Raw genomic sequence first — 22,932 nt, forward strand, 5'->3', positions numbered from 1 at the left:
ATGATAAAGTAGCTATTTCCAAGCCCTTAAGGAAAAGCAAATAAACACACCCCCCTCCACACCATCTTCTGCTCACCACCACAAATCTTCCTTTAAGGTCATTATGTAACCTTAATAACATGTAAGTTAACCTGGAATCAATAATGACTAAGTTAAAAGTCTGAAGGGATAGGAGATGCCAGAAACAGGAACAGAATTCTGAAAATCACTTCCTTTTCCCTGGTATTTGCACCATAATGCAAGACACAACCTTATGTGAGCAGAGGCTAAAGAACAGTGCACCTTATCCAGACTACAGGCCAAACCCCTACTTTTTTAGGCCCAAAAGAAACCCACTGCTAAGTGGTCCAGAAAAGGTAACTGAGAAAAAGCCACCCTTACTGTCAGTAGGAGGCTGCACCCATTCAGTGGACAAACTTTGGGGTATATAGTGAAAGAAGACTAAAAGTTACTCTCTTTTAACACCTTTATTATCCAAGTCACTCTAGAGAACTGCAAGAATCATCAGTAGAAAACACTTATCCACCATAGAGGCTTGACCTTCTGGCCCTCATTACCCACAGAAAATGCCTGGAACCAATCAACACATTTGCTTTGGGGGACTTCTAATTTTTGTTAAGCACAATAGCTACAGAATGATAATTTCTTTCAGGTTGGTTTTGTCCATTTTTCCTCAGTAAGGATGGTTTTCCTTGCATCCCCCAAATATCAGGAGAAACTCAACAGTCACCAGTGGGAATCAGACTGACCTCTGAGAGTTTGTAATCTTTACCCAGACCTTCTTCATATTCATTGGAAGACTTGGCTCGCATCAGTGTCACATTCCCATGATACTTGGAGTCTGGTATATACTTGTCAGCAGCCTTCAGTTTATCGTAAAATGAAACTGCAGCAAAGCTGAGTGCTTCCCGATTGATGTTTGCATGAACCTCAGTTATCAGGTCTACAGCAGCATTCACACGAGCCTGCAGATCTTTCAGGGGCAGAAGAAGCTCCAGCAGCTGGAAATATTAACATTTTTTTTACATTAGTCTCAAAAGCTCCATTAAACAACATACCACATGTCTCTTGTGCAATATTAAGAGCTATATGTATCTACTTTTTTATATTTTTCTATATGTACACATACACACACACTTTTTTTAGAGATATATACACACATATACGTATATAGCAAAATAAGAAGCATTACCTTATTGTATTCAGTGCCTGTAAATTGCTGAACAAAGACAGATAATGCTTCAGTCTCCAATGCAGCCTCATCTCCTTGGGCCAGTTTGGCTCTGTAGCTCTGGAAAAGACAATACAATGTCAACAAGAAAGGGACGTGCCTGATCTTGAAAGTCAGACAAAAACAATTACAGAAAAAAGGGTATGAACTGGGAAAAAAGGGAGGAGGGAAATCCCTCGAGAAGAGATTAGAAAGCAAATCCAAGGGTGGCAATAGACAACTATTCCCTAGGAAGTACAAAGAAAATGGAAGAGAAGCCTTAAGCAAGGTTTCCCAGCACCACTGCATGAGGATTGTGACTTGCAGGCACCAGGATCTTTCAGAAGACTTACTATTATTATGATTCATCATAGCAAGAGCAATACTTGTGCCTGAGCTCTTGCCAATTAATAAGACCACCCTTCAGCCATCTCTAAAGCACCCACTATCTACAAGTATCTCCCAACCTCCCTGTCAAGAACTCTTGTCAGCTTTTCAGACTGCTCATATCTATAATAGTAAGCTCTGAGAACATGAGCCCTGATAGAGAGGGTGGTCCCCAGAAAGAACATTTACTTTGTGCCCCTTACCTGAGTATACGCTGCCACAAAGGAATGAGACCCATCAAAGAGGAATAAACTGTTGAGTACATGGGAAGCATTTTGTTGTGCTTGCAGTTGGGAGCACATTTCAAAGGCTACGCAGGCACCGAAAGAGTACCCAGCGATGCGGTAAGGTCCTTCAGGCTGGATCTGCTTCATACAGCCAATGTAATAGGCTGCCAGGCTCTGGATGCTGTCCAAGGGAGCAGCTGGAACATGGAAGTGAGTTAAAAACAGACTCTGGTGAAAAGACATTGGCAGAGACAAATATGTTTTCATGCACTTGGAAGAAACCCCATTGGAAACATTCAAGTTATTTTGCAGGTAAATTACTAAGTTATGGTTAACAACTTGCATTTTTGACATGTAACAGTAATACTCCTGCTTTCCAAAAACAAGTGGAATAGGATGCCTCGTTTTGCCCATACCTCTTCAATCTAACCTATTATTCCTTTTGATACTAGGGGATGTTTGACATGACTCTATGCATACTAATAGGCCCTGATACTTGTCCCTTTGAGTTTAAGAGCCTAGAAACAAAGTCCTCTCTTTAAGGCAACTACAGTTCAGAATGTTATGTTTGCAAATTCAAAATGCCAAAGAATCGACATACCTTTTGTGCACTGGAGCCCATAGCAGGGCATGTGAAGTCTGGAGGCAAGAGTGGAGAAAACTGCAACGGATCCTTCAATGGGGTGAACAAGGAAAAGAGGGCGCTCTGTGCTCTGAACATCATTGAGACGGGTGATCGTTGGTCCTTCTGGGTTCACCAACAAGTTGTTCAAATCTAATTTTGGAGGTTCACCCAGGCCTGTCTTTGTCAGTGAGGACGACTTCAGCTCTTTGAAGGAAAGCACAACAGACAAACACAATTAACTTCAGGATCAGTCTTGATCACATAGCCATAGTTCTAAAGGAGAACCTCAGGGCTGCTCTAGATTATTCACTGGCTCAGCACATTGAGGCACAGACATAAGGATCTTCCTATTGTCAGTTTCTCTGCAGCAACTGCATATGCTTTTAGCTTACTGTAAGCATGACATTACACTGTTTGTTTCCCAGGCAAGTAAAAGGCCTTAAATTGCATCCTGCACACAGCCACATAAGAGTACTTGTGCATGCAGATGCTAGCCAGGAAAGAAAGCAGCTTTCACACTTGCTCTTACCACCTGCCCCCAGAAACGATGGGCCTGGCCCAGTGGTCAATACACTTCTGTGAAAAGTCTGTCACTTAAAAGCCATTCAGCTATAACCTTACTTTATGATCTGACAAAGGGTTTGTCTCACTAGAGATGAAAGCAATGGATTGCAAGCTTAATTATTTGAACTCAGGTGACTGGTAACAACCAGACACTGTACCCTCTGCTGTCTTGGACTTGGAAGAAAGTTCACGCAGTTTGTTGATAGTAAGGAGTCGAATTTCTCTCATGGTCATAAAGATGTCATAGTCTCTTTCCAGTGTCTGGCGGACCTCCACTCCCATCAAGGAATCCAACCCCAAGTCAGCCAAGGTACTGTTGGCATTCAGACTATTCACATCACGGACACCTGAGAACAAAACAGCACATCAGCCAAAGGACAATTTCTTTTCAGCTCTAGGCCTCTCTAGCAGCCTTCTCCACTTCTTTTTCTCCTAAAATCCCTGTAAATTGCAGCTTCAGAGAATTACTTTTCAGGATCATCTAATACCTTCACAAGTCACCGTTTTTACAACCCACATTTTGTCATACATCAAAGAGTACTCATTAAATGTGCACAGATTTATGACAGGACATACATCAGTCTGAGTTAAATAGCTGTGAACATTTTCACATCAGCTCTACACAGAGTCCAGAGCAGTCAGCTAGATAAATTTCACATACTGGAGGCTCTAACTTCAACTGCAGTCCTCGACCTAATCCACCTAATCCCCATCTACAAAATGAGATAGAAATCATCAGTGTCAATGATGGCTGATTGCAACACTTGATGTCTTTCACACTGAAGAGGAGATGATTCCTCTAGCCTTCATTGCCTTTTCCCCTTCAATTTTCACACTGCTAAATCTCTCACCCTTTCCTCAGCTGTAAAAGTCCTCTCATAATAACACTTGCATCTACAGCTCATTGTCCCCTCCTTCCCCTTGTGCTGTTCCATGTTGCCACCCTTCCCACGATTAGGTTTCATTACTAGCTTCTCCCTTTTTTGTCTTCACACTCCTCTCCTTCCAGACTAACCCTACAGCTGGTACAATTTCACAGACAATTTCCTATGTATAAAAGCCATGTCTGTTCTCAGAGACCAAATTTGCTGTCAGTGAACTGCACACAATTCCTTAAGTACCACCCTAGAGACTGACTTTCATTTATTAGTCCCTCTTTTCGTAGAAAATGAAGGATCAATTAACACATTTCTGTCTTCCAAAGAGACAACTGAAATGGGACACAGTAGATAGAGTTGACAGAGATTAGTCCCTTTCAACATAAAAATAGGGGACACAATGGTTACTAGATGTTCACATGGGATGACAGAGAGCTGACTAGTGAACACCCTACCAGTTAGCCACTTAGTACAGAAAAGCTACTTTTTGCAGCATGGGAACATCTCAAGGTGAATGTTTGAAAGCTGGCATAGTACTCAGGAAGTTAGTAATGTATTTGCTCTATTATGTGCTGTCCCAGAATTTTGCTTTTGGGGGCTGCTCCTCTTAATTCTCAACTCGGAGAGAAGCATCAGTCCACTCTAAATAAAACTCAAGACACTGGAGTATATGTGCATGTGTCTGCATAGTAAGACAGAAAAGCCCATACAAAAAGCAAAGTTATTACCAGAGAGAAGGAACAGTGTAAAGGGAAAAGAAAAAAAAACAAAAAAGAAAGGCAATCACAACAACATACCCAAACCACAGGAATTCAGGAGCAGATGTTGAACAGGGCACCTACAGCAGTACCACTGCTTTCCAAAAGCACTGAGATGGTAGACATTGTCCAGCAGTGCTTCAGTGAGAGCACTTACCCAGGATGTGAGCAACAGCGTCTACAAGATCCCGTTGACTGCCTCCTTCAGCTTTCACAGACACCTTTTCTGCTAGGACAAAACTGGACATGACAGGATGAGGTTGATTCAGGAAGGTATCAAGCACCTCCAGGCATGAGCTGATTTGCTGGGGAATCGTTCCCCCCACCACAATATCTTTGTTTCCCATTGTCTTCAGCAAGATACCCACATCACCAATGGCTCCCCACTGGATTGCCAGGCCTGTAAGAGAAATCAGAAGAAAGCACATGGCAGCAACAAAATGGGAGTTAAAACCCAGCTAAGCTAAGGCCTGTATTTCCTTTGTGCTGTAAAACGGTCAGTTCACTCACACATGAATGATTTAGGATAACAGCTGTCTAGGGGAAAACAGCCTTCAACATTTATTATCACTCCAGGTAAGTGAATAAGTCTCTGGTGAGCTGGTTCTCATCTGGATATTTGGTGAGATTTTTCTGTGCAATGAGTAGTCATCTTACCTGGGAGTCCATCATGATGCCGCTGCTCACAGATACGCTCCATGGTAGAATTGGCAAAGCCATAATTACTTTGCCCAGCGTTTCCTCTTCCACAGCTTACAGAGGAGAACACAACAAAATAGTCCAGGTCTGGACACTTCTTACGAGTCACCCTTGGAGCAGAGCAGAAGAGAGAGACCTCATCAGAAAAACCCTCTACGTTATCGAGGAAAGCTAGTGTAAGACTGAAACAACAAAGTTTGGTCCATTCTGTGACCATAAAAGCAGTTCTTATTTGTCCCTTCCACAGACACTTACCAATCCAAATGAAGGGTGCCTGAATACTTGGGCTTGCTGACCTCCCAGAATAATTCTGGGGTTTGATTTTCAATCATGCCATCTCTAAGGACCTATAGGGGGTTGGGGAAGGGATAAAGAAGAGAAGGTGCAGCTTCAGTATCTCCAGTTTCTCTGTTTAAATATGGCACATGGCTTGAGATATAAGAGGATATCATTATACAATGCATTTTGGTAACTTTGCAGTGCAGACATACCCTGAATATCCCAAAATACGACAACATGGCCTTTGCTAAGTCTGCTTTTTTTCAGTATTCTTTCAGTATTGCCACTGCAGATTCTATGTGGAATTTTTTTTGCCCCAAGGGATCTTGGGCAACATTCATCTAACCACAGAACTGAATGTGTTGGCCAAATACTGTTGCTTCTCAGGCCAAGGAGTCAGACCCAAAAGCCCTCAGTCACCAGGAAAGACCAAAGCATAGTACCCTTTGAAACACAGAGAACCAAACTAAAACTGTATGAAGCCTGACGGCCTTCAGTAAAAAGGTCACTTGAATGGGTGCTGCCTCTTACAAGTCCTGAGCATTTTTCCTACTTACCACAGCCAAATTAAAGATGCCTCCAACTGGTCCAAGCTTCAAAGCCTCTTCTATCAACAGCTGTGTTCCTTCTAGTGTTCCAACATCACTGGTAGATACCAACACTTGGACTCCCAGTGCCTTCCACTCTTTAACACGTTTAGCCTGATAGCCTACAAAAAATAGAAGTAGACAATGCATGGGATGAAGCATTCAAACCATAAGCCTTTACTTGACCTGCTCTTTATACTTTTCTGACTAGATAAAGACTGAATAGCAAAATAATTCTTGATTCAGCTGCAAGAGAAAAATTGGACAAAAATGTGAAAAGTAGGTAGAAGTCACTTGAATTTCAGAAATAGTCTAAATAGATCAAGTGGAGAAGAGAGTCAGGAGAACCTCTCACAATGATTTCTGAGCAGTCTTGGGAATGTAGAGAGGTCCCAGCTGACTGGAAGCTGGAGAACGTTGTCCTGGTTTTCAGGAAGGGTAAGACGGAGGACCTTGGAAACTACAGGCCTGTCATTCTCACATCAGTGCCTGGTAAAGTTATGGAGCAGATTATTCTGGAAGGTATTGAAAAACACCTGAAAGACAACATACTTGCTGGCCACAGCCAGCACAGCTTCAGGAGAGGAAAGTCCTGCTCATCCAACCTGATTTCCTTTTATCACAAGGTAACCCATCTAGCTGATGAAGGGAAGCCAGCTAATTTAATATTTTTGGATTTCAGTAAAGCTTTTGATAAGATCTCTCACCATATCCTTCTGGACAAACAGTCCAGCCCAGTCCTGCATAAACACATCACGTGGTGGGTGAACAACTGGCTCATGGGTCAAGCACAGAGGGTGACCATGACTGGGGGGTGACATCAGACTGGCCACCTGTCACTAGTGGGCTTCTGCAGGGCTCCACCATGGGCCCTGTGCTCTTCAACATCTTCATAAGTTACTTGGACACAGGACTGAAAGGGATATTGAGCAAGTGTGCAGATGACCCAAAACTAGGAAGAGCTGCTGACTCCCTCGAAGGCAGGGACGCCCTGCAGAGAAACCTTGACACATCAGGGGGCTGGGCAATCATCAACCATTGGAGGTTCAGCAAGGGGAAGTGCTGGATTCTGCACCTGGGATGGGGCAATCCTGGTTGTATGAACAGACTGGGAATGAGATGCTGGATAGCAGTGCCAGAAATGGGGCCTGGTGGTCCTGCTCAATGGCCACCTGGCCATGAGTCAGCAGCGCCCTGGCAGCCAAGAGGGCCAACCACGTCCTGGGGGGCATCAGGCCCAGCATCACCGGCCAGGTGAGGGAGGAGACTGTCCTGCTCTGCTCTGCACTGAGGCAGCCTTGCCTGGAATACTGGGGCAGTTCCAGGCACCACAATATAAGGAAGATATTAAGCCACTGGAGAGTGTCCAAAGGAGGGCAATGAAGATGGGGAAGGGCCTTGATGGCAAGCTGTGTGAGGAGCAGTTGAGCGCACTTGATCTGTTCAGCTGGAGAAGGGGAGACTGAGGGGAGACCTCACTGCAGTTACAGCTTCCTCAAGAGGGGCAGAGGAGGGGCAGGCACTGAGCTCTGCTCTGTGGGGACCAGGGATGAAACCAGAGAGAATGGCCTGAAGTTGTGTCTGGAGGTTTAGGTTGGACATTGCAAAGTTTCTTCACCCAGACGGTTGCTGGGTGCTCAACAGGCTTCCCAGGGCAGGGGGCACAGCAGCAAAACTGACTCTTGCAAATGGGTGCAGCACTAGGAGAAGGACTCAATGATCCTTGTGGGTCCCTTCCAACTGGGCATACTCTGATTCTGTGATAAGGTTGGGGTGGTGGTGGGGAGAAGGAAGAAAAAGTACAACCATGAAGGGAAATGAACAAGAATTTGGGTACAGGGACAGGAAAGAATGGCTAGATTAGAGCAAGGCAACAGATTACAGAGCATAGCCAGAACTTGAGAAGTATTTGATCTATGTGTTTGTGCAAGTTGTGCAATTGTGAACTTGCCAAAAGAAAGAAACCTGTAGAGACAGATTGTATGAGGAAATACTGAAGACTATCACTGATAAGAAATCTCAAAGCTGCAACTGTAATCAAACTAACACCTTAAAACTGAGTAAAGATGCTTAAGGATGTTATCAGATAGTAGGGTCTGTCTTTACAGATGTGTTACCTAAGGCACAAGAGCAAGCAGCCACACATGTAACTTGAGGGACAGAGTATCTTTAGCAAGGCATTTATAGGCCCTTTCTTATGGCTTGTGATCCAACATACTACAGCCACTGGACAAGTCAGTGAGGTAGCCAGACACAGACTTTGTGAAAGTGGTAAAGGTAAAAGAAAGACTGCAGAGAAAAAATTCTGTGTAAAGGAGAAAATGGGTTGATAGAATTAGAAAGCATAAAAAGGGAAAAGTAGTAGTTGAAAAAAAAAAACAAAGGACACTTCCTCCTTTAAAATAAAGGGAACAACAGCTTGTTTGACCTGAGATAGTACATAAAGGAAAGGGAAGACAAGCGATCAAGACATTATTATTTGCCAACAGGACACTTAAAAATGGAGAGAAACTACAAACTTAGGTCTGTTGAAAGACACCAGTTTCCCTGTTTTCTTAGAATTTTTGCTTACCAGTTCGTATGCCAGAACGAGATGTCAGTATGAGCTTCTGTGCTCCTCTCTCAACCAGCCACTGTGCCAGCTCAAGCCCAAATCCTCCCAGGCCCCCTGTGATGATGTAAGACTTGGTAGGTGGACAGGAGGTTCGGGAGATTGCAGAAACTTTAACTGGTTCAGACTTTCTTAAAGGATATTCCTTTTCCTCTTCTTGGACCTTCCCCCCAGCCACGGCAAAGAAGAAAAAAAGAAAAGGTAGTTACAGTCAGATGCACAATGCATTTGTCTTTCCATGCTATGCTCCTCCAGTCAATGGAAATAAACCTTGTAGAATCAGTGTCAAGACTTGACAGTTACATCTGTTACAGTGTCAGCATTAGAAACTGACTCTGTGCTCTCCTAGTCACAGAATTTCAACTCAAAATGGATCAAAATATACAATACAGTCATCTACAGAGATGCCAGATGCATCAGAGAATCAAAGTCATTATTTCATTACCTTGATCATAACTTTGCCAATATGTTTTCCTTGTGCCATGAACCTGAAGGCAGATTCCACATCTTCTTTGTCGAAGACAGTACACTTCAGGGGCTTGACTACACCATCTTTTATGCCTTTCTTCAGCAACTCTAATACTACTTCCCCATCTGGGTTTCCCTCATCGAATATTGACTCTAATAGGATCCCATGAAATGCCACATTCTTGAGGAAGAGAGCCATTCCTAGAAAAAGCAACTTTGTTATGACCTGATGCTGCTAACATTTCAAGAGCCTCTCTTCTGCTTCAGAAACAGTTTTGTGTAGGTCACAGGAGTAAAGCAGTCAGAATTCTACATTCTCCAAACTCATTCTTGCATACACTCTCCAAATGCTACGTTCATTAGGTTGTTCTCTTACAAGCAGACCAGTTTAACAGAAATTGCACTCACAAAAATTGTATGTTGAGAGGAAAAGCTACATCATGGTCAGTTTCATATCAAAAAGGACATTTTGTTTAGTGGCAGCTGAGTTAGAGAGGAGTTAGATGCATGTAGAGCATACATCCTGTCAGTCTCCACAGGAGACTCTTCCTCATAGCAAGGTTTTCCAAGATGATTTTGAAATTTAATTAGAATAAGGAAGAAGACTTAACACTTGCTAGATGCAATCATTCTAAAACAGGGAACGCTCTTGTAATTTTTCATGAACACACCACATTATAACATTCCAAAATTTGTTTTCACATTCAAGAGGAATCAGGTTAAACTTGCCTCTGTGCCTTCAAAAACTGGTAGATGCTGTTGGCCACCTCGAGGGATGAGAGGCCTTGAAGAGCGCTCTGGATAGACCAGAGCACTGGGCAATCATTAATTATATAAAATTTAACAAATGCCAGATTGCACACCTGAGACCAAGTAATGTTAGACATAGGTATAAACAGAGTGGCTGGAGAGCAGCCCTGGTGAAAGGGATCTGGGTGTGCTGGTCAGTAGCTAAAAGCTAAAGAGATATAATTCCTTGTGTCCCATCTTACCAAGCTGACTGTTGCTAGATAGATCAAATTTGCCTATTTCCAAGAAGCGCCCATGTCGAGCAAGACAACGCAAACTGGCTTGGAGCTTCTCTTCTGCCAAGGAATTTAACACAAGATTGACACCTGCAACAAAAAGAGAAGCAAGTATTTAATAAACTCAACTCTGCTGAGGGCCTAACCCTGTCTTGTAGTGACTCATACTGTCTTTAGAATGTGCAACTGCATAATGAGGCATAGCTGACAAAAAATTTTCCTGAACCTCACCTTTTCCATTGGTAACTCGCAATATATGTTGCTCAAATGTAGTATCTCTGGAGCTGGCAAAGCTATTTGCATCCAGCTGTGGGAATCTTGCTTGGAGATACTCACGTTTCTCAGCGGAGCCTGGAAGTAGAAAATTAGTTGAAAGACATCAGTACTCTTATACTAATTTCTTTATTATGGTGGAACAACCCATTTTCCTCTGCACATCTTTTCCCCCTGGACTGTGAGTCTGAGCAGCCACCACTCACTTGTTTCAAAGCTCTCAGTCTCTCAAGATGTCAAACCTTAGGACAAAGGCTGTCTAATTGTTACTGCTCATTTATAATGTAGAGCAAGGACCAGGAACATACCAGAGACTTTTTCAATGGACAGGCACTGGATTCACATTACCAGATTTAAAAGGAACAAGCCTTGATCTTCTTCTGTACTTTTCATTATACAGTTTACAGGGGAAGATAAATTTGATGGTGCTGTGGAAGTTTCAAGTACATAGTCAGTAGCTGTATTTACCATGTGTTCAGTTTGCAGCCTGAAAACTTGATAAAAGCTACAGCAGAACATACTGAGCTGAGTAAGCACATACCTAAATGGGTATATACTTTTACATGTGTGCACACACATGCTTCCTTTATTTATTATCTGTAATTCTGTAATTTTTCCCTGTAACTTTGGGCCCTCAGTACTCACCTACAGTAGCAAAGACACGGCAGCCCATGCTCAGGGCTACGGCAATGGCTGCTTGGCCCACACCTCCTGAGCCAGAGTGAATAAGGATACTCTCTCCCTTCCTCATACCACCTCGAACCACCAAAGCATAATAAGCAGTGGCATACACCACAGGCACTGAAGCAGCTTCTTCTAGAGTCCTAAAGATCAAAGTGAAAGAGATACTTTTAGCCTTGGAAAAGACTAGTAGATTCTCCTGATGAAATCTGCCTTTCTGCAATGGAAAGGTTAAGCTGTTGAGATGGTCAACCACTTAGACTTTCTGATCTATCACGGGGCAGACTACCACAGCTACCAAGCACAGCCAAGATTCATCATTCTACAAAAATATTTAATAAATGACCAGTAACATAACCAACACTGAAACCCCAGTGTATACTGAAACACGTGGAGCTAGGAGCCCAACAAATACATGAGAACCTTGTACAAGCTACTGTACAAAAACTAGCACAGAAATCCTGTACTGAATCTAAATCAAAATCCTAGAACTGTTTTGAACACTATAGCCCTGTTATCATTTCCCATTGTGCAGCAATCAGGTTTGATCAGCTTCAGGCAAGGGGGCAAATCTTAACCAGAAAACAAAGTTGACCTACCAGTTTTCAGGCACCTCACATATAAACTTCTTTTCAATGTCTACCATTGTGGCCAGCCCCTTTCCTTCCATCAATCCCATCACTCTTCTTCCAGTCAGGTCCCGTCCGGAGAACTCTAGGCCCAGCATGCACTGCTGCAAAGTCCACTTACCTGAAAGAACATTAGCACCTTTTGTGAAGGAAATGTCTCTTCTAAAATCCCTTTACGACAACAACAGTCCCCGAAAGTCAGAACCCCAGAGACAGAAAGTGCTGGGAGCCATCTACTATGTACACAGTTCATAAGTCCCCATAGTTAACATCTCACTCCAAGAGTAGCAGAAAAGCACTTGGTCTTAGTAAATCTTAAGTCTTTAGCCTTGAGGGTATTGCTTTAGTTTCCAGTTCTCATCTGAGAAATTTCATGAAAATATCTTGTTTCAGAGGCAATTCTGTCCCTCTAAAAAAAGAATGCTACAAAAACTAGAAAGGATGATCACACCAAAATTATACAGTGAAATCTGAATTTTTGTAAACTTGCATTTTAGGCAGACACTTATGTCAGTCATAGAATCGTAGAATGGTTTGGGTTGGAAGGGACATTAAACATCATCCAATTCCAACCTCCTGCCATGGGCAGGGACATCTTTCATTAGGCCAGGTTGCTCAATCATGAAGAGGAACCTAGTCTTACTTAAGTCACCCATAAGAATCTTGCAATGAACTAAATTTTCACATGTTCCACTCCCTCTCTTTATTTTAAATAAATTTTTAAAACAATTTCGTAGACATCACATTAATTCTTAACTTGCTGTGAAGCAAGGCAATATCACCTCCATTCTGCAGATGAGCAATGACCTCACTGTGCATTTTTCTTCTCTAAAAGCCAAGCATGTCCAGCAGCATGGCAGCATCAACATTCTCACCTCAGTATGTACCATGACCATCTCTGGAACCTCCATCAAGTTGTTTTACCTCACACTTGGTATCTATGCAATGAGGCCAGTAACATTTCCTCAGAGAAGGTTTGTTAATTGTGCCATATGAAAAAACACGGAACTGTAACTGGAAGTAGAACTTTGGAGCTCTACAGCAGGGCTGTACTTCCTTCTCAAAAGCAGGCTTTCTTGCTAAACTGGCATAACACCGTAGCCAGTGCCAAACTAACATTCAAGTGATTACGTGAATTAATTCTAGAACAACAATACATAAATACATTTCCTTCCAGTGTAATTTTAACTCACCAGGGATAGCATCTGGAGGAAGCTTCCCCGTGGCCAGCATAACATCCCGGAAGTTGAGAGATGCATAATAGACTTTGCAGAGTAAAACATCGGGATTAGTTGTGTTGAAGTGTCGAAGTGGGGAGACAATCCAGCGAAGAGAAGACAGGTCTCCACGAGTCAGCACGTTTACATAGGCATATTCTGTCAGCTCCTGAGGTTGCGCTGCAGAAGAACGAACATTAAGAACTTAAACACACTAACAATGTACGGGCTCTCCAGAATGAGTAAATTCCTTGTATAATTGCTACCTTCTCCTCCATTTGCTCTGCAGAATGCCTTTTCTTACCCTGCAATACTATTGATTCCCTCAACAGCCTATCCCTACTCCTGGTATCAGGGCATACTACTGTTTGCTCTGAGCTGGAGCAGAGGAATTCACAGTTATCTATTAAAATAAGAATAACAAGGTAACTGTAGGAACAGTAGCTACTCGTCCATTCAAAGGTCATTCAGATTCAAGGTCTAGCAAACAATCCTCAGACCCAAAGGAGTTACCTTGCTGCAGTGGGAGATGCCTGAATGAGCCCCACTTTCCATCACGATACACATTCATCACCAGGTCCTTCTGAACAATCTTCTGCATCTCCAGGGAAGAAAGACTCGTGGGTGGGACAGCTGATGAAGAGTTCAAGTTGGAAATGAACACACACCTGAAGATGAGAGTTGTCATTTTGTTTATTTTGCTACAGGCCTGGAAAGATGCTAATACAGAAGTATCTCATCTCCCAAATGTGACTCAAGGACATGCTTACATACCTGATTCGGTGACCTTCTGCTTCAAGGCGGAGGCAGTTCACCATTCCCAAAATTCCTGAGTTCCCACAACTGGTAGCAGTCAACCACACAGGCTGCTCTGATGGGTCAGCCAGGACCTCCTATAGGACAAACTCCAAACTGTTTTACCAGGAACCACAAGGAAAATAGCCCTCATACCCTTGGCAGAGATGAATAACTTCTATTTTATTAAAAGTAACTCAACACACACACACACTCACACTCCTCTTTTAACATTACTAAGTATCTCATTTAGAAAGCGTAATGATTTAGAAATTCAGATACATAGGACACAGGAACTCTTACCTTTAAGGATTCAACCCACTTATAGTGGGTCTCATCTATTGGCAGAAAAACAGGTTTTTTGGCAGGGGCTTGCCGGCGACACAGGAAAATAACTGAGCCAAAGAATGACTTCTTCATGGCAACCAGATTCAGTGAGGCTTTGCTAAATAGGTCCTCCCACTGTGCCTGTCAAATCAGGTAAAATAACAAATTAACAGCAAAGTCAAGAGTCAATTAAAACTATAAGTCACATCTATACTTCACACTGAGACTCCTTAAAGACAACTTCACCAGGAACAACAGGTACTGTCCACCTCTTTCTTGCTTTTGCTTGAAAACTTGGCATCTGTTCTGTATTGTTTTGGTGCAAATACATGTCTGATTAACATAACAGTATATTTTCCACATGTAGACTACTCCTTCTTCCCTAAAGGATCTCCAAAAAGCAAGAGTACAAGTATACCAAAGCCCTTGTTAGGGAACTAGTCTTAGCACTACCAGGTATGCAAAACCCAGAGCAGTGACCATGCCATCAGATCCTGCAGGGTATTTGAGGGTGTATAGTAGTCTACATCACATAAGCCCTGTCTGCAGGGAGATGGGGAGAAGAAACCAAACACTAGCAGGGAAGAAGCCCTCATATAACTACATTACATTGAAATGACATTTCAGAAAAAAAGAATGAAAATGCATGTATTATCTCAATCAGGCTCTACCATGTGAATGAAATAAATATGACTGCAGGCTCTCAGAAAAGCATCTATTTGCTTTTCATATGCCAGACACAAACCAGCAGAAGTGTGATCCCTCACATCAAGGGCTAGGGACAGCATCTGTATCTAGAAAACTCTGAGAACTATATTAAGTCCTGACCACTCTTGCCTGCCTTGTATAATTTTCTTTAGGGAAGATGCATTCAGTTCACATGTCTCACGTGAGGGGTTTGGTAATGCCAGGCTACTGACATTTATGGCAGATCTATGTTTTATGTTATCACCTTCAGTAGCACCTCAGTGCCTTTTTATCCCCTTCTTTACTGAGAAAGATGCAAAGCAAAGGATCACCCTTTCTTCTCAAATACTCTTGAAAAGCCTTTGTGGAAAGTGAGGGGCCAGAATCCACATCATTGCAAAATTCAAAATGCAACTACCCTACTCCAGAATTATAAACAAAAAACTTAAACTACTAAAAGTGTTACTCTGTTCTTATTTTAAAAGAAGAGAGCTGAGAGGCTACATCTCCTCCAATTAGGAAGAATAGCTAAGTTCTGTAGAGGCACAGTTTCCCACTACTGCTAGGTCTAACAGCTGCCAGGAGAGGGTGATGTCCCACTTCCTACCCCCCTAATCCTTGCCATTCACCCTCCTCCTCTTGTGCCAGCTTTGGCATTAGTTTATCTGTATGATACATTGGTTTGAAGATATAATGCAGACACCCTGCTTCCCCTTCCTCAAACTTATCAAGGGTTTTTTTTACTGTATCTCATTATGGGACAAGATAAAATGGGAAGGAGGAAAGGAAGAAAAGAAGAAAAGAAAGTACAAAAGAAAAGCCTTCCTTCTGGGAGCAGTTTAATGTTAGAAGAACTTAACTAGTTTATAAAGTCTCACTCCTACCAGTGGTATCAAAAGGAAAGGGATATTCTGATACTGAGGCATTTTAGTGATAAAGCTGTACCCCCACCCAAAAATGCAGCACAGTATTTTAACTAAAAAGGAATCGTCCTGGCCAGTGTTTTCACACAGATTATACAGATAAACAAGAGACAACAAATAATGTTCCATGCTCTAAGAAAGGCTTTCCTGACAGCAACAGTGTACTCTCTGAATCTAACATGCAGTAATTCCCGAGTCCTCTCTTCTGAAGAAATGTTTATTAGTTATTTCTGCAGAAGGCCTCAATGGAAAGGTATGGAAGTAACACCTACTCAACATTCACCATGCAAGAGTCTGAAGGCAGGAGACTCCAGGCTATGCATTCAGAAAGCACCTGCCCTTCCAGGAGGCTTACCTCACTAAGGAAGCTGTGTTTCTGCTGCAGATCTGGGCTTGTAAGGAAACTCACAACTTCTCCAAGAGTTTGTCCTTTAAGAAGGGTGTGCAGCAAAACAAACCCTCCTTCTTTCACTGCAGCTGCCAAATTAGGGAGGATTACAGCAGCATTCCCTAGAACACTTGCTGAACAGTTGTACACCACCAGGTCAGCATCGGTTATATTTCCAGAGGGAAGGCCAGATGGATCCCACTGGCTGGAGAGAACACCAGCATCTTGTAGCTCTGTTTCATCAGCTGAAAGGTTTTCCAGGACAGTGTCAGTGGCAATGTAGTCCACCTGCAACAGGGGCTGAGTATTCAGAATACTTTTGACACGAGAGAACAGATGTCCACTTCCTGCCATAGCCTGTGAGAAAGAAAAAGAGAAATCAAGTTGAAATGTGCATGTTATCTGAATGACATCCAGAACAACAGAAGCATGCAATCAGGTTACCAGAAGACCTAGAAACACTAGCTAATGTCCCATCCAGGCTTTCAACTAACCTCTACTATCTTTATCCTATGACTGATCATGTTCTCCACTGCCACATCCAGACAGGTCTTCAACTCCACAGAATCCAGCAATCCACTGAGAAGAGGGTCATTCCGGAAGTGCATTTTCTCTCGAGTCACAACCTGTTCCAGCTCAGAATGGAGGTTCCCATTCAATTCAAGACGGCAAATTTCAGCAAGGATATGCTGAAGGCCCTTCTGTATGGCTGAGGACTCTGTAGCAGCCGCTACAGTCTCTAGTCCAGGGATGACTAGTTTGACCCCATGCACTGCCACCTTAGATTGTAAGTTCCGGATCAGACCTATAGAATAGAAGGGGAAATGAAAGGAAGAGTTAGATTTTCTAAGGATTTTTCTTTTCCTCTTTGCCTCCATTTCCTACACCAGCTGCTCAGCATCACAAATTACAGCACCCTGTATCATCAGCCCAGACACACAAGTACAGTGCAGCCTCTGAACTTTCATGTGATTATGTATCCTGTAGTACCTGCAGGCCTCAAAAAAAGGAGGCTTTGTGGCAAGACAAACTAAAGCACTAAAGTTACCTGTGGTAAGAGGGTAACTAACAGAAAACTTCTGATTGACTTAGGGAGCCTGTGGAATGAAATTTTAAGGTTCTGCAATATAAAAATACTAAAATGCTTTTTTATTTTATAAATCAATGGGATCCTGACTAAGATCAGGAACAGGATTACAAAAAATAAATTATGCCCACCATAGCATATGTAAAAAAGACTTTAGGGACAGTACTCAGACACTGTAGGGAAAACTAATGAAAAAAAAAAACAAAAAAAGGGAAATCTTTAAAATCTATTGCCAAATCTAAGAACAACATGCAGACACTTTACCAACACAGAATGACAAAATTACTGTCCTAAGATAAACCAAAATTGCTTGAGTAAAAACTTAAAAAAAAAAGTTGTTTTCTTTTTCCCTCTGTTATGAAAAGGTACTAAAGGGATGAGCTCAGTGGAAGTCTTCCCATCACAGAGCACTGTATTTAGCAATCAGTTTCACAACAGACTGAACTACTCCTATTCTACTCTTGTAGCAAACAATTTTTTTTGGCATGCTTCACTAAATCTCTTTCTGTTTGGATATGTCCTTGTGGCCACAGTCAAAGGGGAACAAACATGCCACCTTACCTATCTTAGTATTTCACAGGGAAAAATAAAACAAGGTTAAAGACTTGAGGAAGCAAGCTCTCCTGTCAGTGTTTGAAGCAACTAGGTTGAATTTCTCCTAGGCTGGACGTGCCTCCCTACTTGCAGAGTGGGTTATGCCATCTGACACCACATCAACTGTTATAGATGGGAAGATGTCCCTCCTCGTGGCTTTTCACTCCTACTCACGTACTAGAAATGTCAGGCAGAACTAGCTTTTAGCTTCTAGCAAGTGTACAGAAACAAGACCCTTGGTGAAGTCTTCCACAGACACCAATACTCATTTCTTGAATGTTCTCAAGTAGTATGAACAGCTTCTCTCAGACACTTCTGTCAGGCTGCAGGATTACCCTAGTGTGACAAGAAACCAATCCCACTCTACCTTTGCAGTTCTCCAGATAGGCATGAAGATGGGCACTGGAAGACAAACAGTTATCCTCAGTGTAGGGCACAAAGCAGAATTTTTCTAGGGTGGGAGCGGTCCGTTCCTGTTGTCGGCGTGGTGCCACAGAAGCATGAAGGCCGTTGATGTGAACACCTCCTGCCTTAAGGCTGTCAAGACAGTGGTCCACGGCAACTTCAACAGCTGAAAGTCAGGAAAGAAACGTAAGTTTGAAAATACAACAGGTATTTTCATCAAGGTGATCTGATGAACAGTGCTAAGTCAGGCTGCTACACACTTACAGAGCTGCAGGATAGCTTGGAGACTAAGAGGGCCCCTCAAAGTTCATCCTGCTACCTAGGAATTCATACATTCAATCATACAGCAGTCAAAACAACCAGTAAGAGCTCAAGCCTGAGACATTACCTTCTATATCATCCTGGTATTGGCACACCTGCTCTTGATGCAGCACTGGGTCAATACAGACTGAGCGAATCCTGGTGGGTAAGCGCAGACTACGGCCAGGCTCAGCTAAGACCAGCATGTGCAGAAGAGTGTCAAGGAAGGTCACCCAGTTCCCATTCCACAAAACTTTCCCTGCACTTCCTGCAGAAGAGGAAGAGAAAACCTCACTATTTGGTCATTCAGCAGATGCCAGAAGGTCACTGCTTATTACATGGCCAAGTCTGGTGTATGTACCCAGTGTAACCTGTAAACTCCAACAGTCAGTTCTACATTGGAAAAAGAGCATTGGAAAATCCGTTATCAGAATTCATGGTTGTTCTCCATTATCACAAAAAGTGTAATTACCACACAAAGCACAGTTAGGTGAACTGCTAGTATAAATGCAATTAAGAGACCAAATAGTCATGATTACAATAGCCACGCTCATTGTGCTTTCTTTTGAAACTCACCTTCACTGTTGCATTCTAGAACACCCTGGAAAGTTGGTCCATAATTATATCCACGCAGATGCAGCTCTTGATACACATCATCTTTCAAGAGCCCAGACTTTGAGCTCATGTCTGTTTGAGTCCGAAAGTCAACTAGCTGGTTATGGAAGTTCTTCAGAGCAGTGTCTTCTAGGAGGGAAATCTTCCCTGATGGGCACAGTAACAAGAATAACAATCATTATCATTGTTCATAAATAACAGATTTTACTAAGACAGTGTATACACTTCCACCTCCTTCACTTACCACTCACAGCCAGAGTCCCATTTCCTGACACCTCAAAGCAGCGGGAAGCAGGCATGAGTCTTACTTCCAGCTGTACTGATCCTGCAAAAAACATTGAGGAAGACAGGACTGTGAGGTCACTCATTGCTGTTATCTTCAAGCAGAACTCTATCTCCAGACTTGCGGTTCACAGCATGTAATAAAGATGACTATAACATGTACTAGTTGACTGTATGAAGTCAGTTCTTTGTTCAGTCATGCTGCCCTCTTCTTTGTAGTCTCTTTCCAGCATTCCTCCTCACTTTTCCCATGCATTCCTCTCCTCTTACTCCCTTCATCTTCATGACACCGTTTTGGTGCTGTTGTACCAGTGCTACTCACTCACCCTTTTTGGGAAGGATAGTTGCCTGATGAATTGTGACATCTTCAAACGTAACAGCCATTTGCTCCATGTCCATGGCAAGAGACCGTGCCAGTGTTCGCCAAGCCAGCACCAGGTACCCAGTTGCTGGGTACAGAACTCTGCCATCAATGCAGTGACCAACCAAGTAGTGGTCAGGAGAGTCAGGACTCACATCTGTCAAAGAATAAAGAGCAGAGTAAAAATAAAAAAAACCCACATTAAAAGACATATTTTCCTCTCAATGTCTACAACAAGTTCTAGCTGTTTCCCCAACTATCCTACCTCACAACATGCGGCCCTCAAAACTGTTTTTAGTCTGAACCAGAGTCTACTCTGTTCACAATCTTTCATTCCATTTCAAAAGCAGATCCAGGTTTTTTTCAACACAAACATTAAGCTGCAGACAATGGCTTCAAGGATGCTGCTTTGAGTATTCTTTTCTTAGTTTTACAAAAAAAAACGGAACAAAACAAAAAAAGCTGAACAGACAAACACACCAATATTGTAGACTGAAGCAGATGCAGAGCCTTTGGAACCTGCTGGAAAGTCTTCGGCTTTTGGAACATCCCAGTCCTGGCTATGGTCCCATTTGATGTATGGAGAAATAAGAGGTGTTCCCACAGGGACAGGGTATTCCACAGACGGGAACAAGTTATTTACAACAACATTTAGCCTAGGAAGACAAAAAGAATCAAGACAATGTAGGAAGGGAGGGCAGGGGGATGTGGAGAAAGAGTAGGGAAAAAAAATTGATCATAAACTTAGAGGTCAGGCAGTAATTGGTCTTAGCACGCCATGTCTGAGATGTCTCCAGGAGTACCAAGAACACTTACTGCAGCCAAATTGTGATTTTAACGGTCTACAAGATGCAAAGCTTATTTCCAAGAGCTGGTTCCAGATCCCTAGGCTTTGAAATGGGACTTATGTTTAAAAGGCACCTTCCCAGACTAAGCAGTCTCTAACCCAAAGGAACAATTCATAAGTGAACATGTTGAATATGTAAAGCATAAATGTGCACTCCATTATTCCCCCCAGGTTTCTTGAAGTACTTCAATCCATATGAAGACATCCATGTTATCTGAATTGCCTTCCGTTATCCCACTCACCCTCCTCCCTTAGTCTCCTTACCCAGTTAAATGAATCTTTCCAATATGTGTTAGGAAGAACTCCAAATTATTTTTGTGCTCTTTCTTCATCAAAGGTAGAATGGTGCAAGTTGGTTTCAAAGCTCTCCTCAAGACAGCCTGGTCAAACAGAGTCAATAAATCACCAGTGGAAGGCATTATGTATTACCTTGGCTCTGAATTTTTCTCTAGAGATCTCAAAACATTTATGTTTCTGTGCCAGGAATTCTGTGCTAGCTGCTAAAACACACACCACTGTAACAGGGAGGAGTACTCTTCCAGTAAGCCATGCTGCCACACATCTGGTAAAGCAGAACCTATGTAACAGCAATACAGTTCTGCCAAAACACAAACATCCCTTTCCCAAGCAGATTGTCAAGTGAAATCAAAAGCTGCACTTGAAGAATTGCAAAGTCACCTTCTCACACCTCCCACTTGCACACAATCCCTTTCCCAGGAGCAGCACTTTCTAGTCTGAAGTATCCTAGAGAATTTTCCCAGTGAAAGCTACTAGACCAAAAACCACCGCCTCAAACACCTGACCCAATTTCTATCTTCTCTTCAATTTGATCCCATGATTTTTAAATGAGAAAAGAAAGGGAAGGAAGAGAAAACCAGAACAATTTTAAACTCAGCTGATGAAATCTTATTCACTTGCATTAGAGTAAGAAATGGTTCAAAGATTTCAACACAAAGTAAATAGCCTCTTTATAGAGAAAAATAATCTGCCCAATTTAAAACCTCTGCTCCGATTCTCACTTTAAGTAACTTCTAAAGCATAAATAACATGACAGTAAATATACACTGGATGGAAACTCAAAAGCACTGTATCACTATTAATCTTGATTCACAAGTAGCTGTTATTCTTCTTAAGACTCTTCTCCCTTTGCATGCCATAGACCAAGTAAAAAAAGACCAGTTGCTGAGACTAAAGGGACAGGCATAGGACCACACCACTGATCCTGCACAGCAAGTACGTCCTAATGCACCTCTTATGCTGCATTCTCAACCATGGAGATAATTCCACAAGGATTGATTCTTATTGGGTGGGGAGAAAGGAGTGATGATCTGATCTCATACGAAAAAGGAGTTTATGAATAAAGCAAACTTCTGTGGTCTCAGACTACCTGGTCTAGGAGAAGAGGGGAAAACACCACTACCAGCCACTACCCTGTAAGACAAGAATCTCCAACCAAATTCAGTTTACAGATAGTAACAGATTCATAGAGAAGGTTTGCAAAGTCTTGAATTTCTCACTGCACCCCAATTTTCAGACACACTCTCCCTTAGATCCAAACAATGAAATGCTTTGCTTCCTCATTGTGCAGTTTAGAAAGCTGACTAACAGCTATCTGAAATGCACAGAAATTAATAAAGCAGTAATGTGAACGTCTGGATGAGGAGGGGTAGTGTGTTTAGGCAATTTTAAATTTTTTTTATATTAACATATAGCACTCTGTAAAAATCCACAAACAAACAAACAAATGTTAAAACTAGGAAAGAATCAAAACTACTGAAGGAAAAAGGTGTTCTCAGAACTAGGGGAAAAAAACTAACAAGAGAGAGAGAAAAAGACAACCAGCAGCATTCCCTAGTCCTCAGACTCCCATCTCCTCCTTGATGCAGCATATGAATATAGTACTGTACTGAAACAATCAAATACAATACCTGTAAAAGAGCATGTGGAGCAATCTCTACTACAACAGCATTCTCTGGAACATGCTGCAAAGCTTCGTGGAATAGCACTGGATTCACTAGGTTGTTCACATAGTATTCTGCAGAGGAATTCCTGGCCAGATCACTCTGCCACTGAGATTCAGGGATAGATGTACTGATCCATCGTGCTGAGCGAGGTTTAGGGCGTGGAATGACCTAGAGACAGACAAGAAAGGGCGACAGGAGACAAAGTTACATGTCAAACAACAGTACAACAGGCAAAAGCA

At 42.4% G+C, this 22,932-nt stretch overlaps 1 protein-coding gene across 1 annotated transcript in view; it reads right to left on the reverse strand.

Annotated features, from left to right (window-relative positions):
* FASN (fatty acid synthase) overlaps window positions 1–22,932 on the reverse strand; it is a 43,145-nt gene that overhangs the window by 2,214 nt on the left and 17,999 nt on the right. Inside the window, exons 14-42 of the mRNA XM_071573365.1 lie at window positions 22,658–22,861; window positions 20,994–21,109; window positions 20,363–20,538; window positions 19,848–20,039; window positions 19,484–19,564; window positions 19,201–19,386; window positions 18,713–18,892; window positions 18,287–18,490; window positions 16,733–17,043; window positions 16,206–16,595; window positions 14,217–14,381; window positions 13,893–14,011; window positions 13,632–13,786; window positions 13,095–13,298; window positions 11,872–12,022; window positions 11,237–11,415; window positions 10,550–10,669; window positions 10,286–10,408; window positions 9,271–9,494; window positions 8,787–8,988; window positions 6,185–6,336; window positions 5,604–5,695; window positions 5,307–5,458; window positions 4,807–5,049; window positions 3,172–3,360; window positions 2,426–2,653; window positions 1,801–2,021; window positions 1,193–1,291; window positions 750–1,001 (exon numbers count right to left, since the gene is read on the reverse strand). Coding sequence (XP_071429466.1) covers window positions 750–1,001; window positions 1,193–1,291; window positions 1,801–2,021; window positions 2,426–2,653; window positions 3,172–3,360; window positions 4,807–5,049; window positions 5,307–5,458; window positions 5,604–5,695; window positions 6,185–6,336; window positions 8,787–8,988; window positions 9,271–9,494; window positions 10,286–10,408; window positions 10,550–10,669; window positions 11,237–11,415; window positions 11,872–12,022; window positions 13,095–13,298; window positions 13,632–13,786; window positions 13,893–14,011; window positions 14,217–14,381; window positions 16,206–16,595; window positions 16,733–17,043; window positions 18,287–18,490; window positions 18,713–18,892; window positions 19,201–19,386; window positions 19,484–19,564; window positions 19,848–20,039; window positions 20,363–20,538; window positions 20,994–21,109; window positions 22,658–22,861 — 5,310 coding nt within the window. The remainder of the gene's footprint in view (window positions 1–749; window positions 1,002–1,192; window positions 1,292–1,800; window positions 2,022–2,425; window positions 2,654–3,171; window positions 3,361–4,806; window positions 5,050–5,306; window positions 5,459–5,603; window positions 5,696–6,184; window positions 6,337–8,786; window positions 8,989–9,270; window positions 9,495–10,285; window positions 10,409–10,549; window positions 10,670–11,236; window positions 11,416–11,871; window positions 12,023–13,094; window positions 13,299–13,631; window positions 13,787–13,892; window positions 14,012–14,216; window positions 14,382–16,205; window positions 16,596–16,732; window positions 17,044–18,286; window positions 18,491–18,712; window positions 18,893–19,200; window positions 19,387–19,483; window positions 19,565–19,847; window positions 20,040–20,362; window positions 20,539–20,993; window positions 21,110–22,657; window positions 22,862–22,932) is intronic.

Source organism: Pithys albifrons, chromosome 19, assembly GCF_047495875.1.
Source record: "Pithys albifrons albifrons isolate INPA30051 chromosome 19, PitAlb_v1, whole genome shotgun sequence".
NCBI lineage: Eukaryota > Metazoa > Chordata > Aves > Passeriformes > Thamnophilidae > Pithys > Pithys albifrons.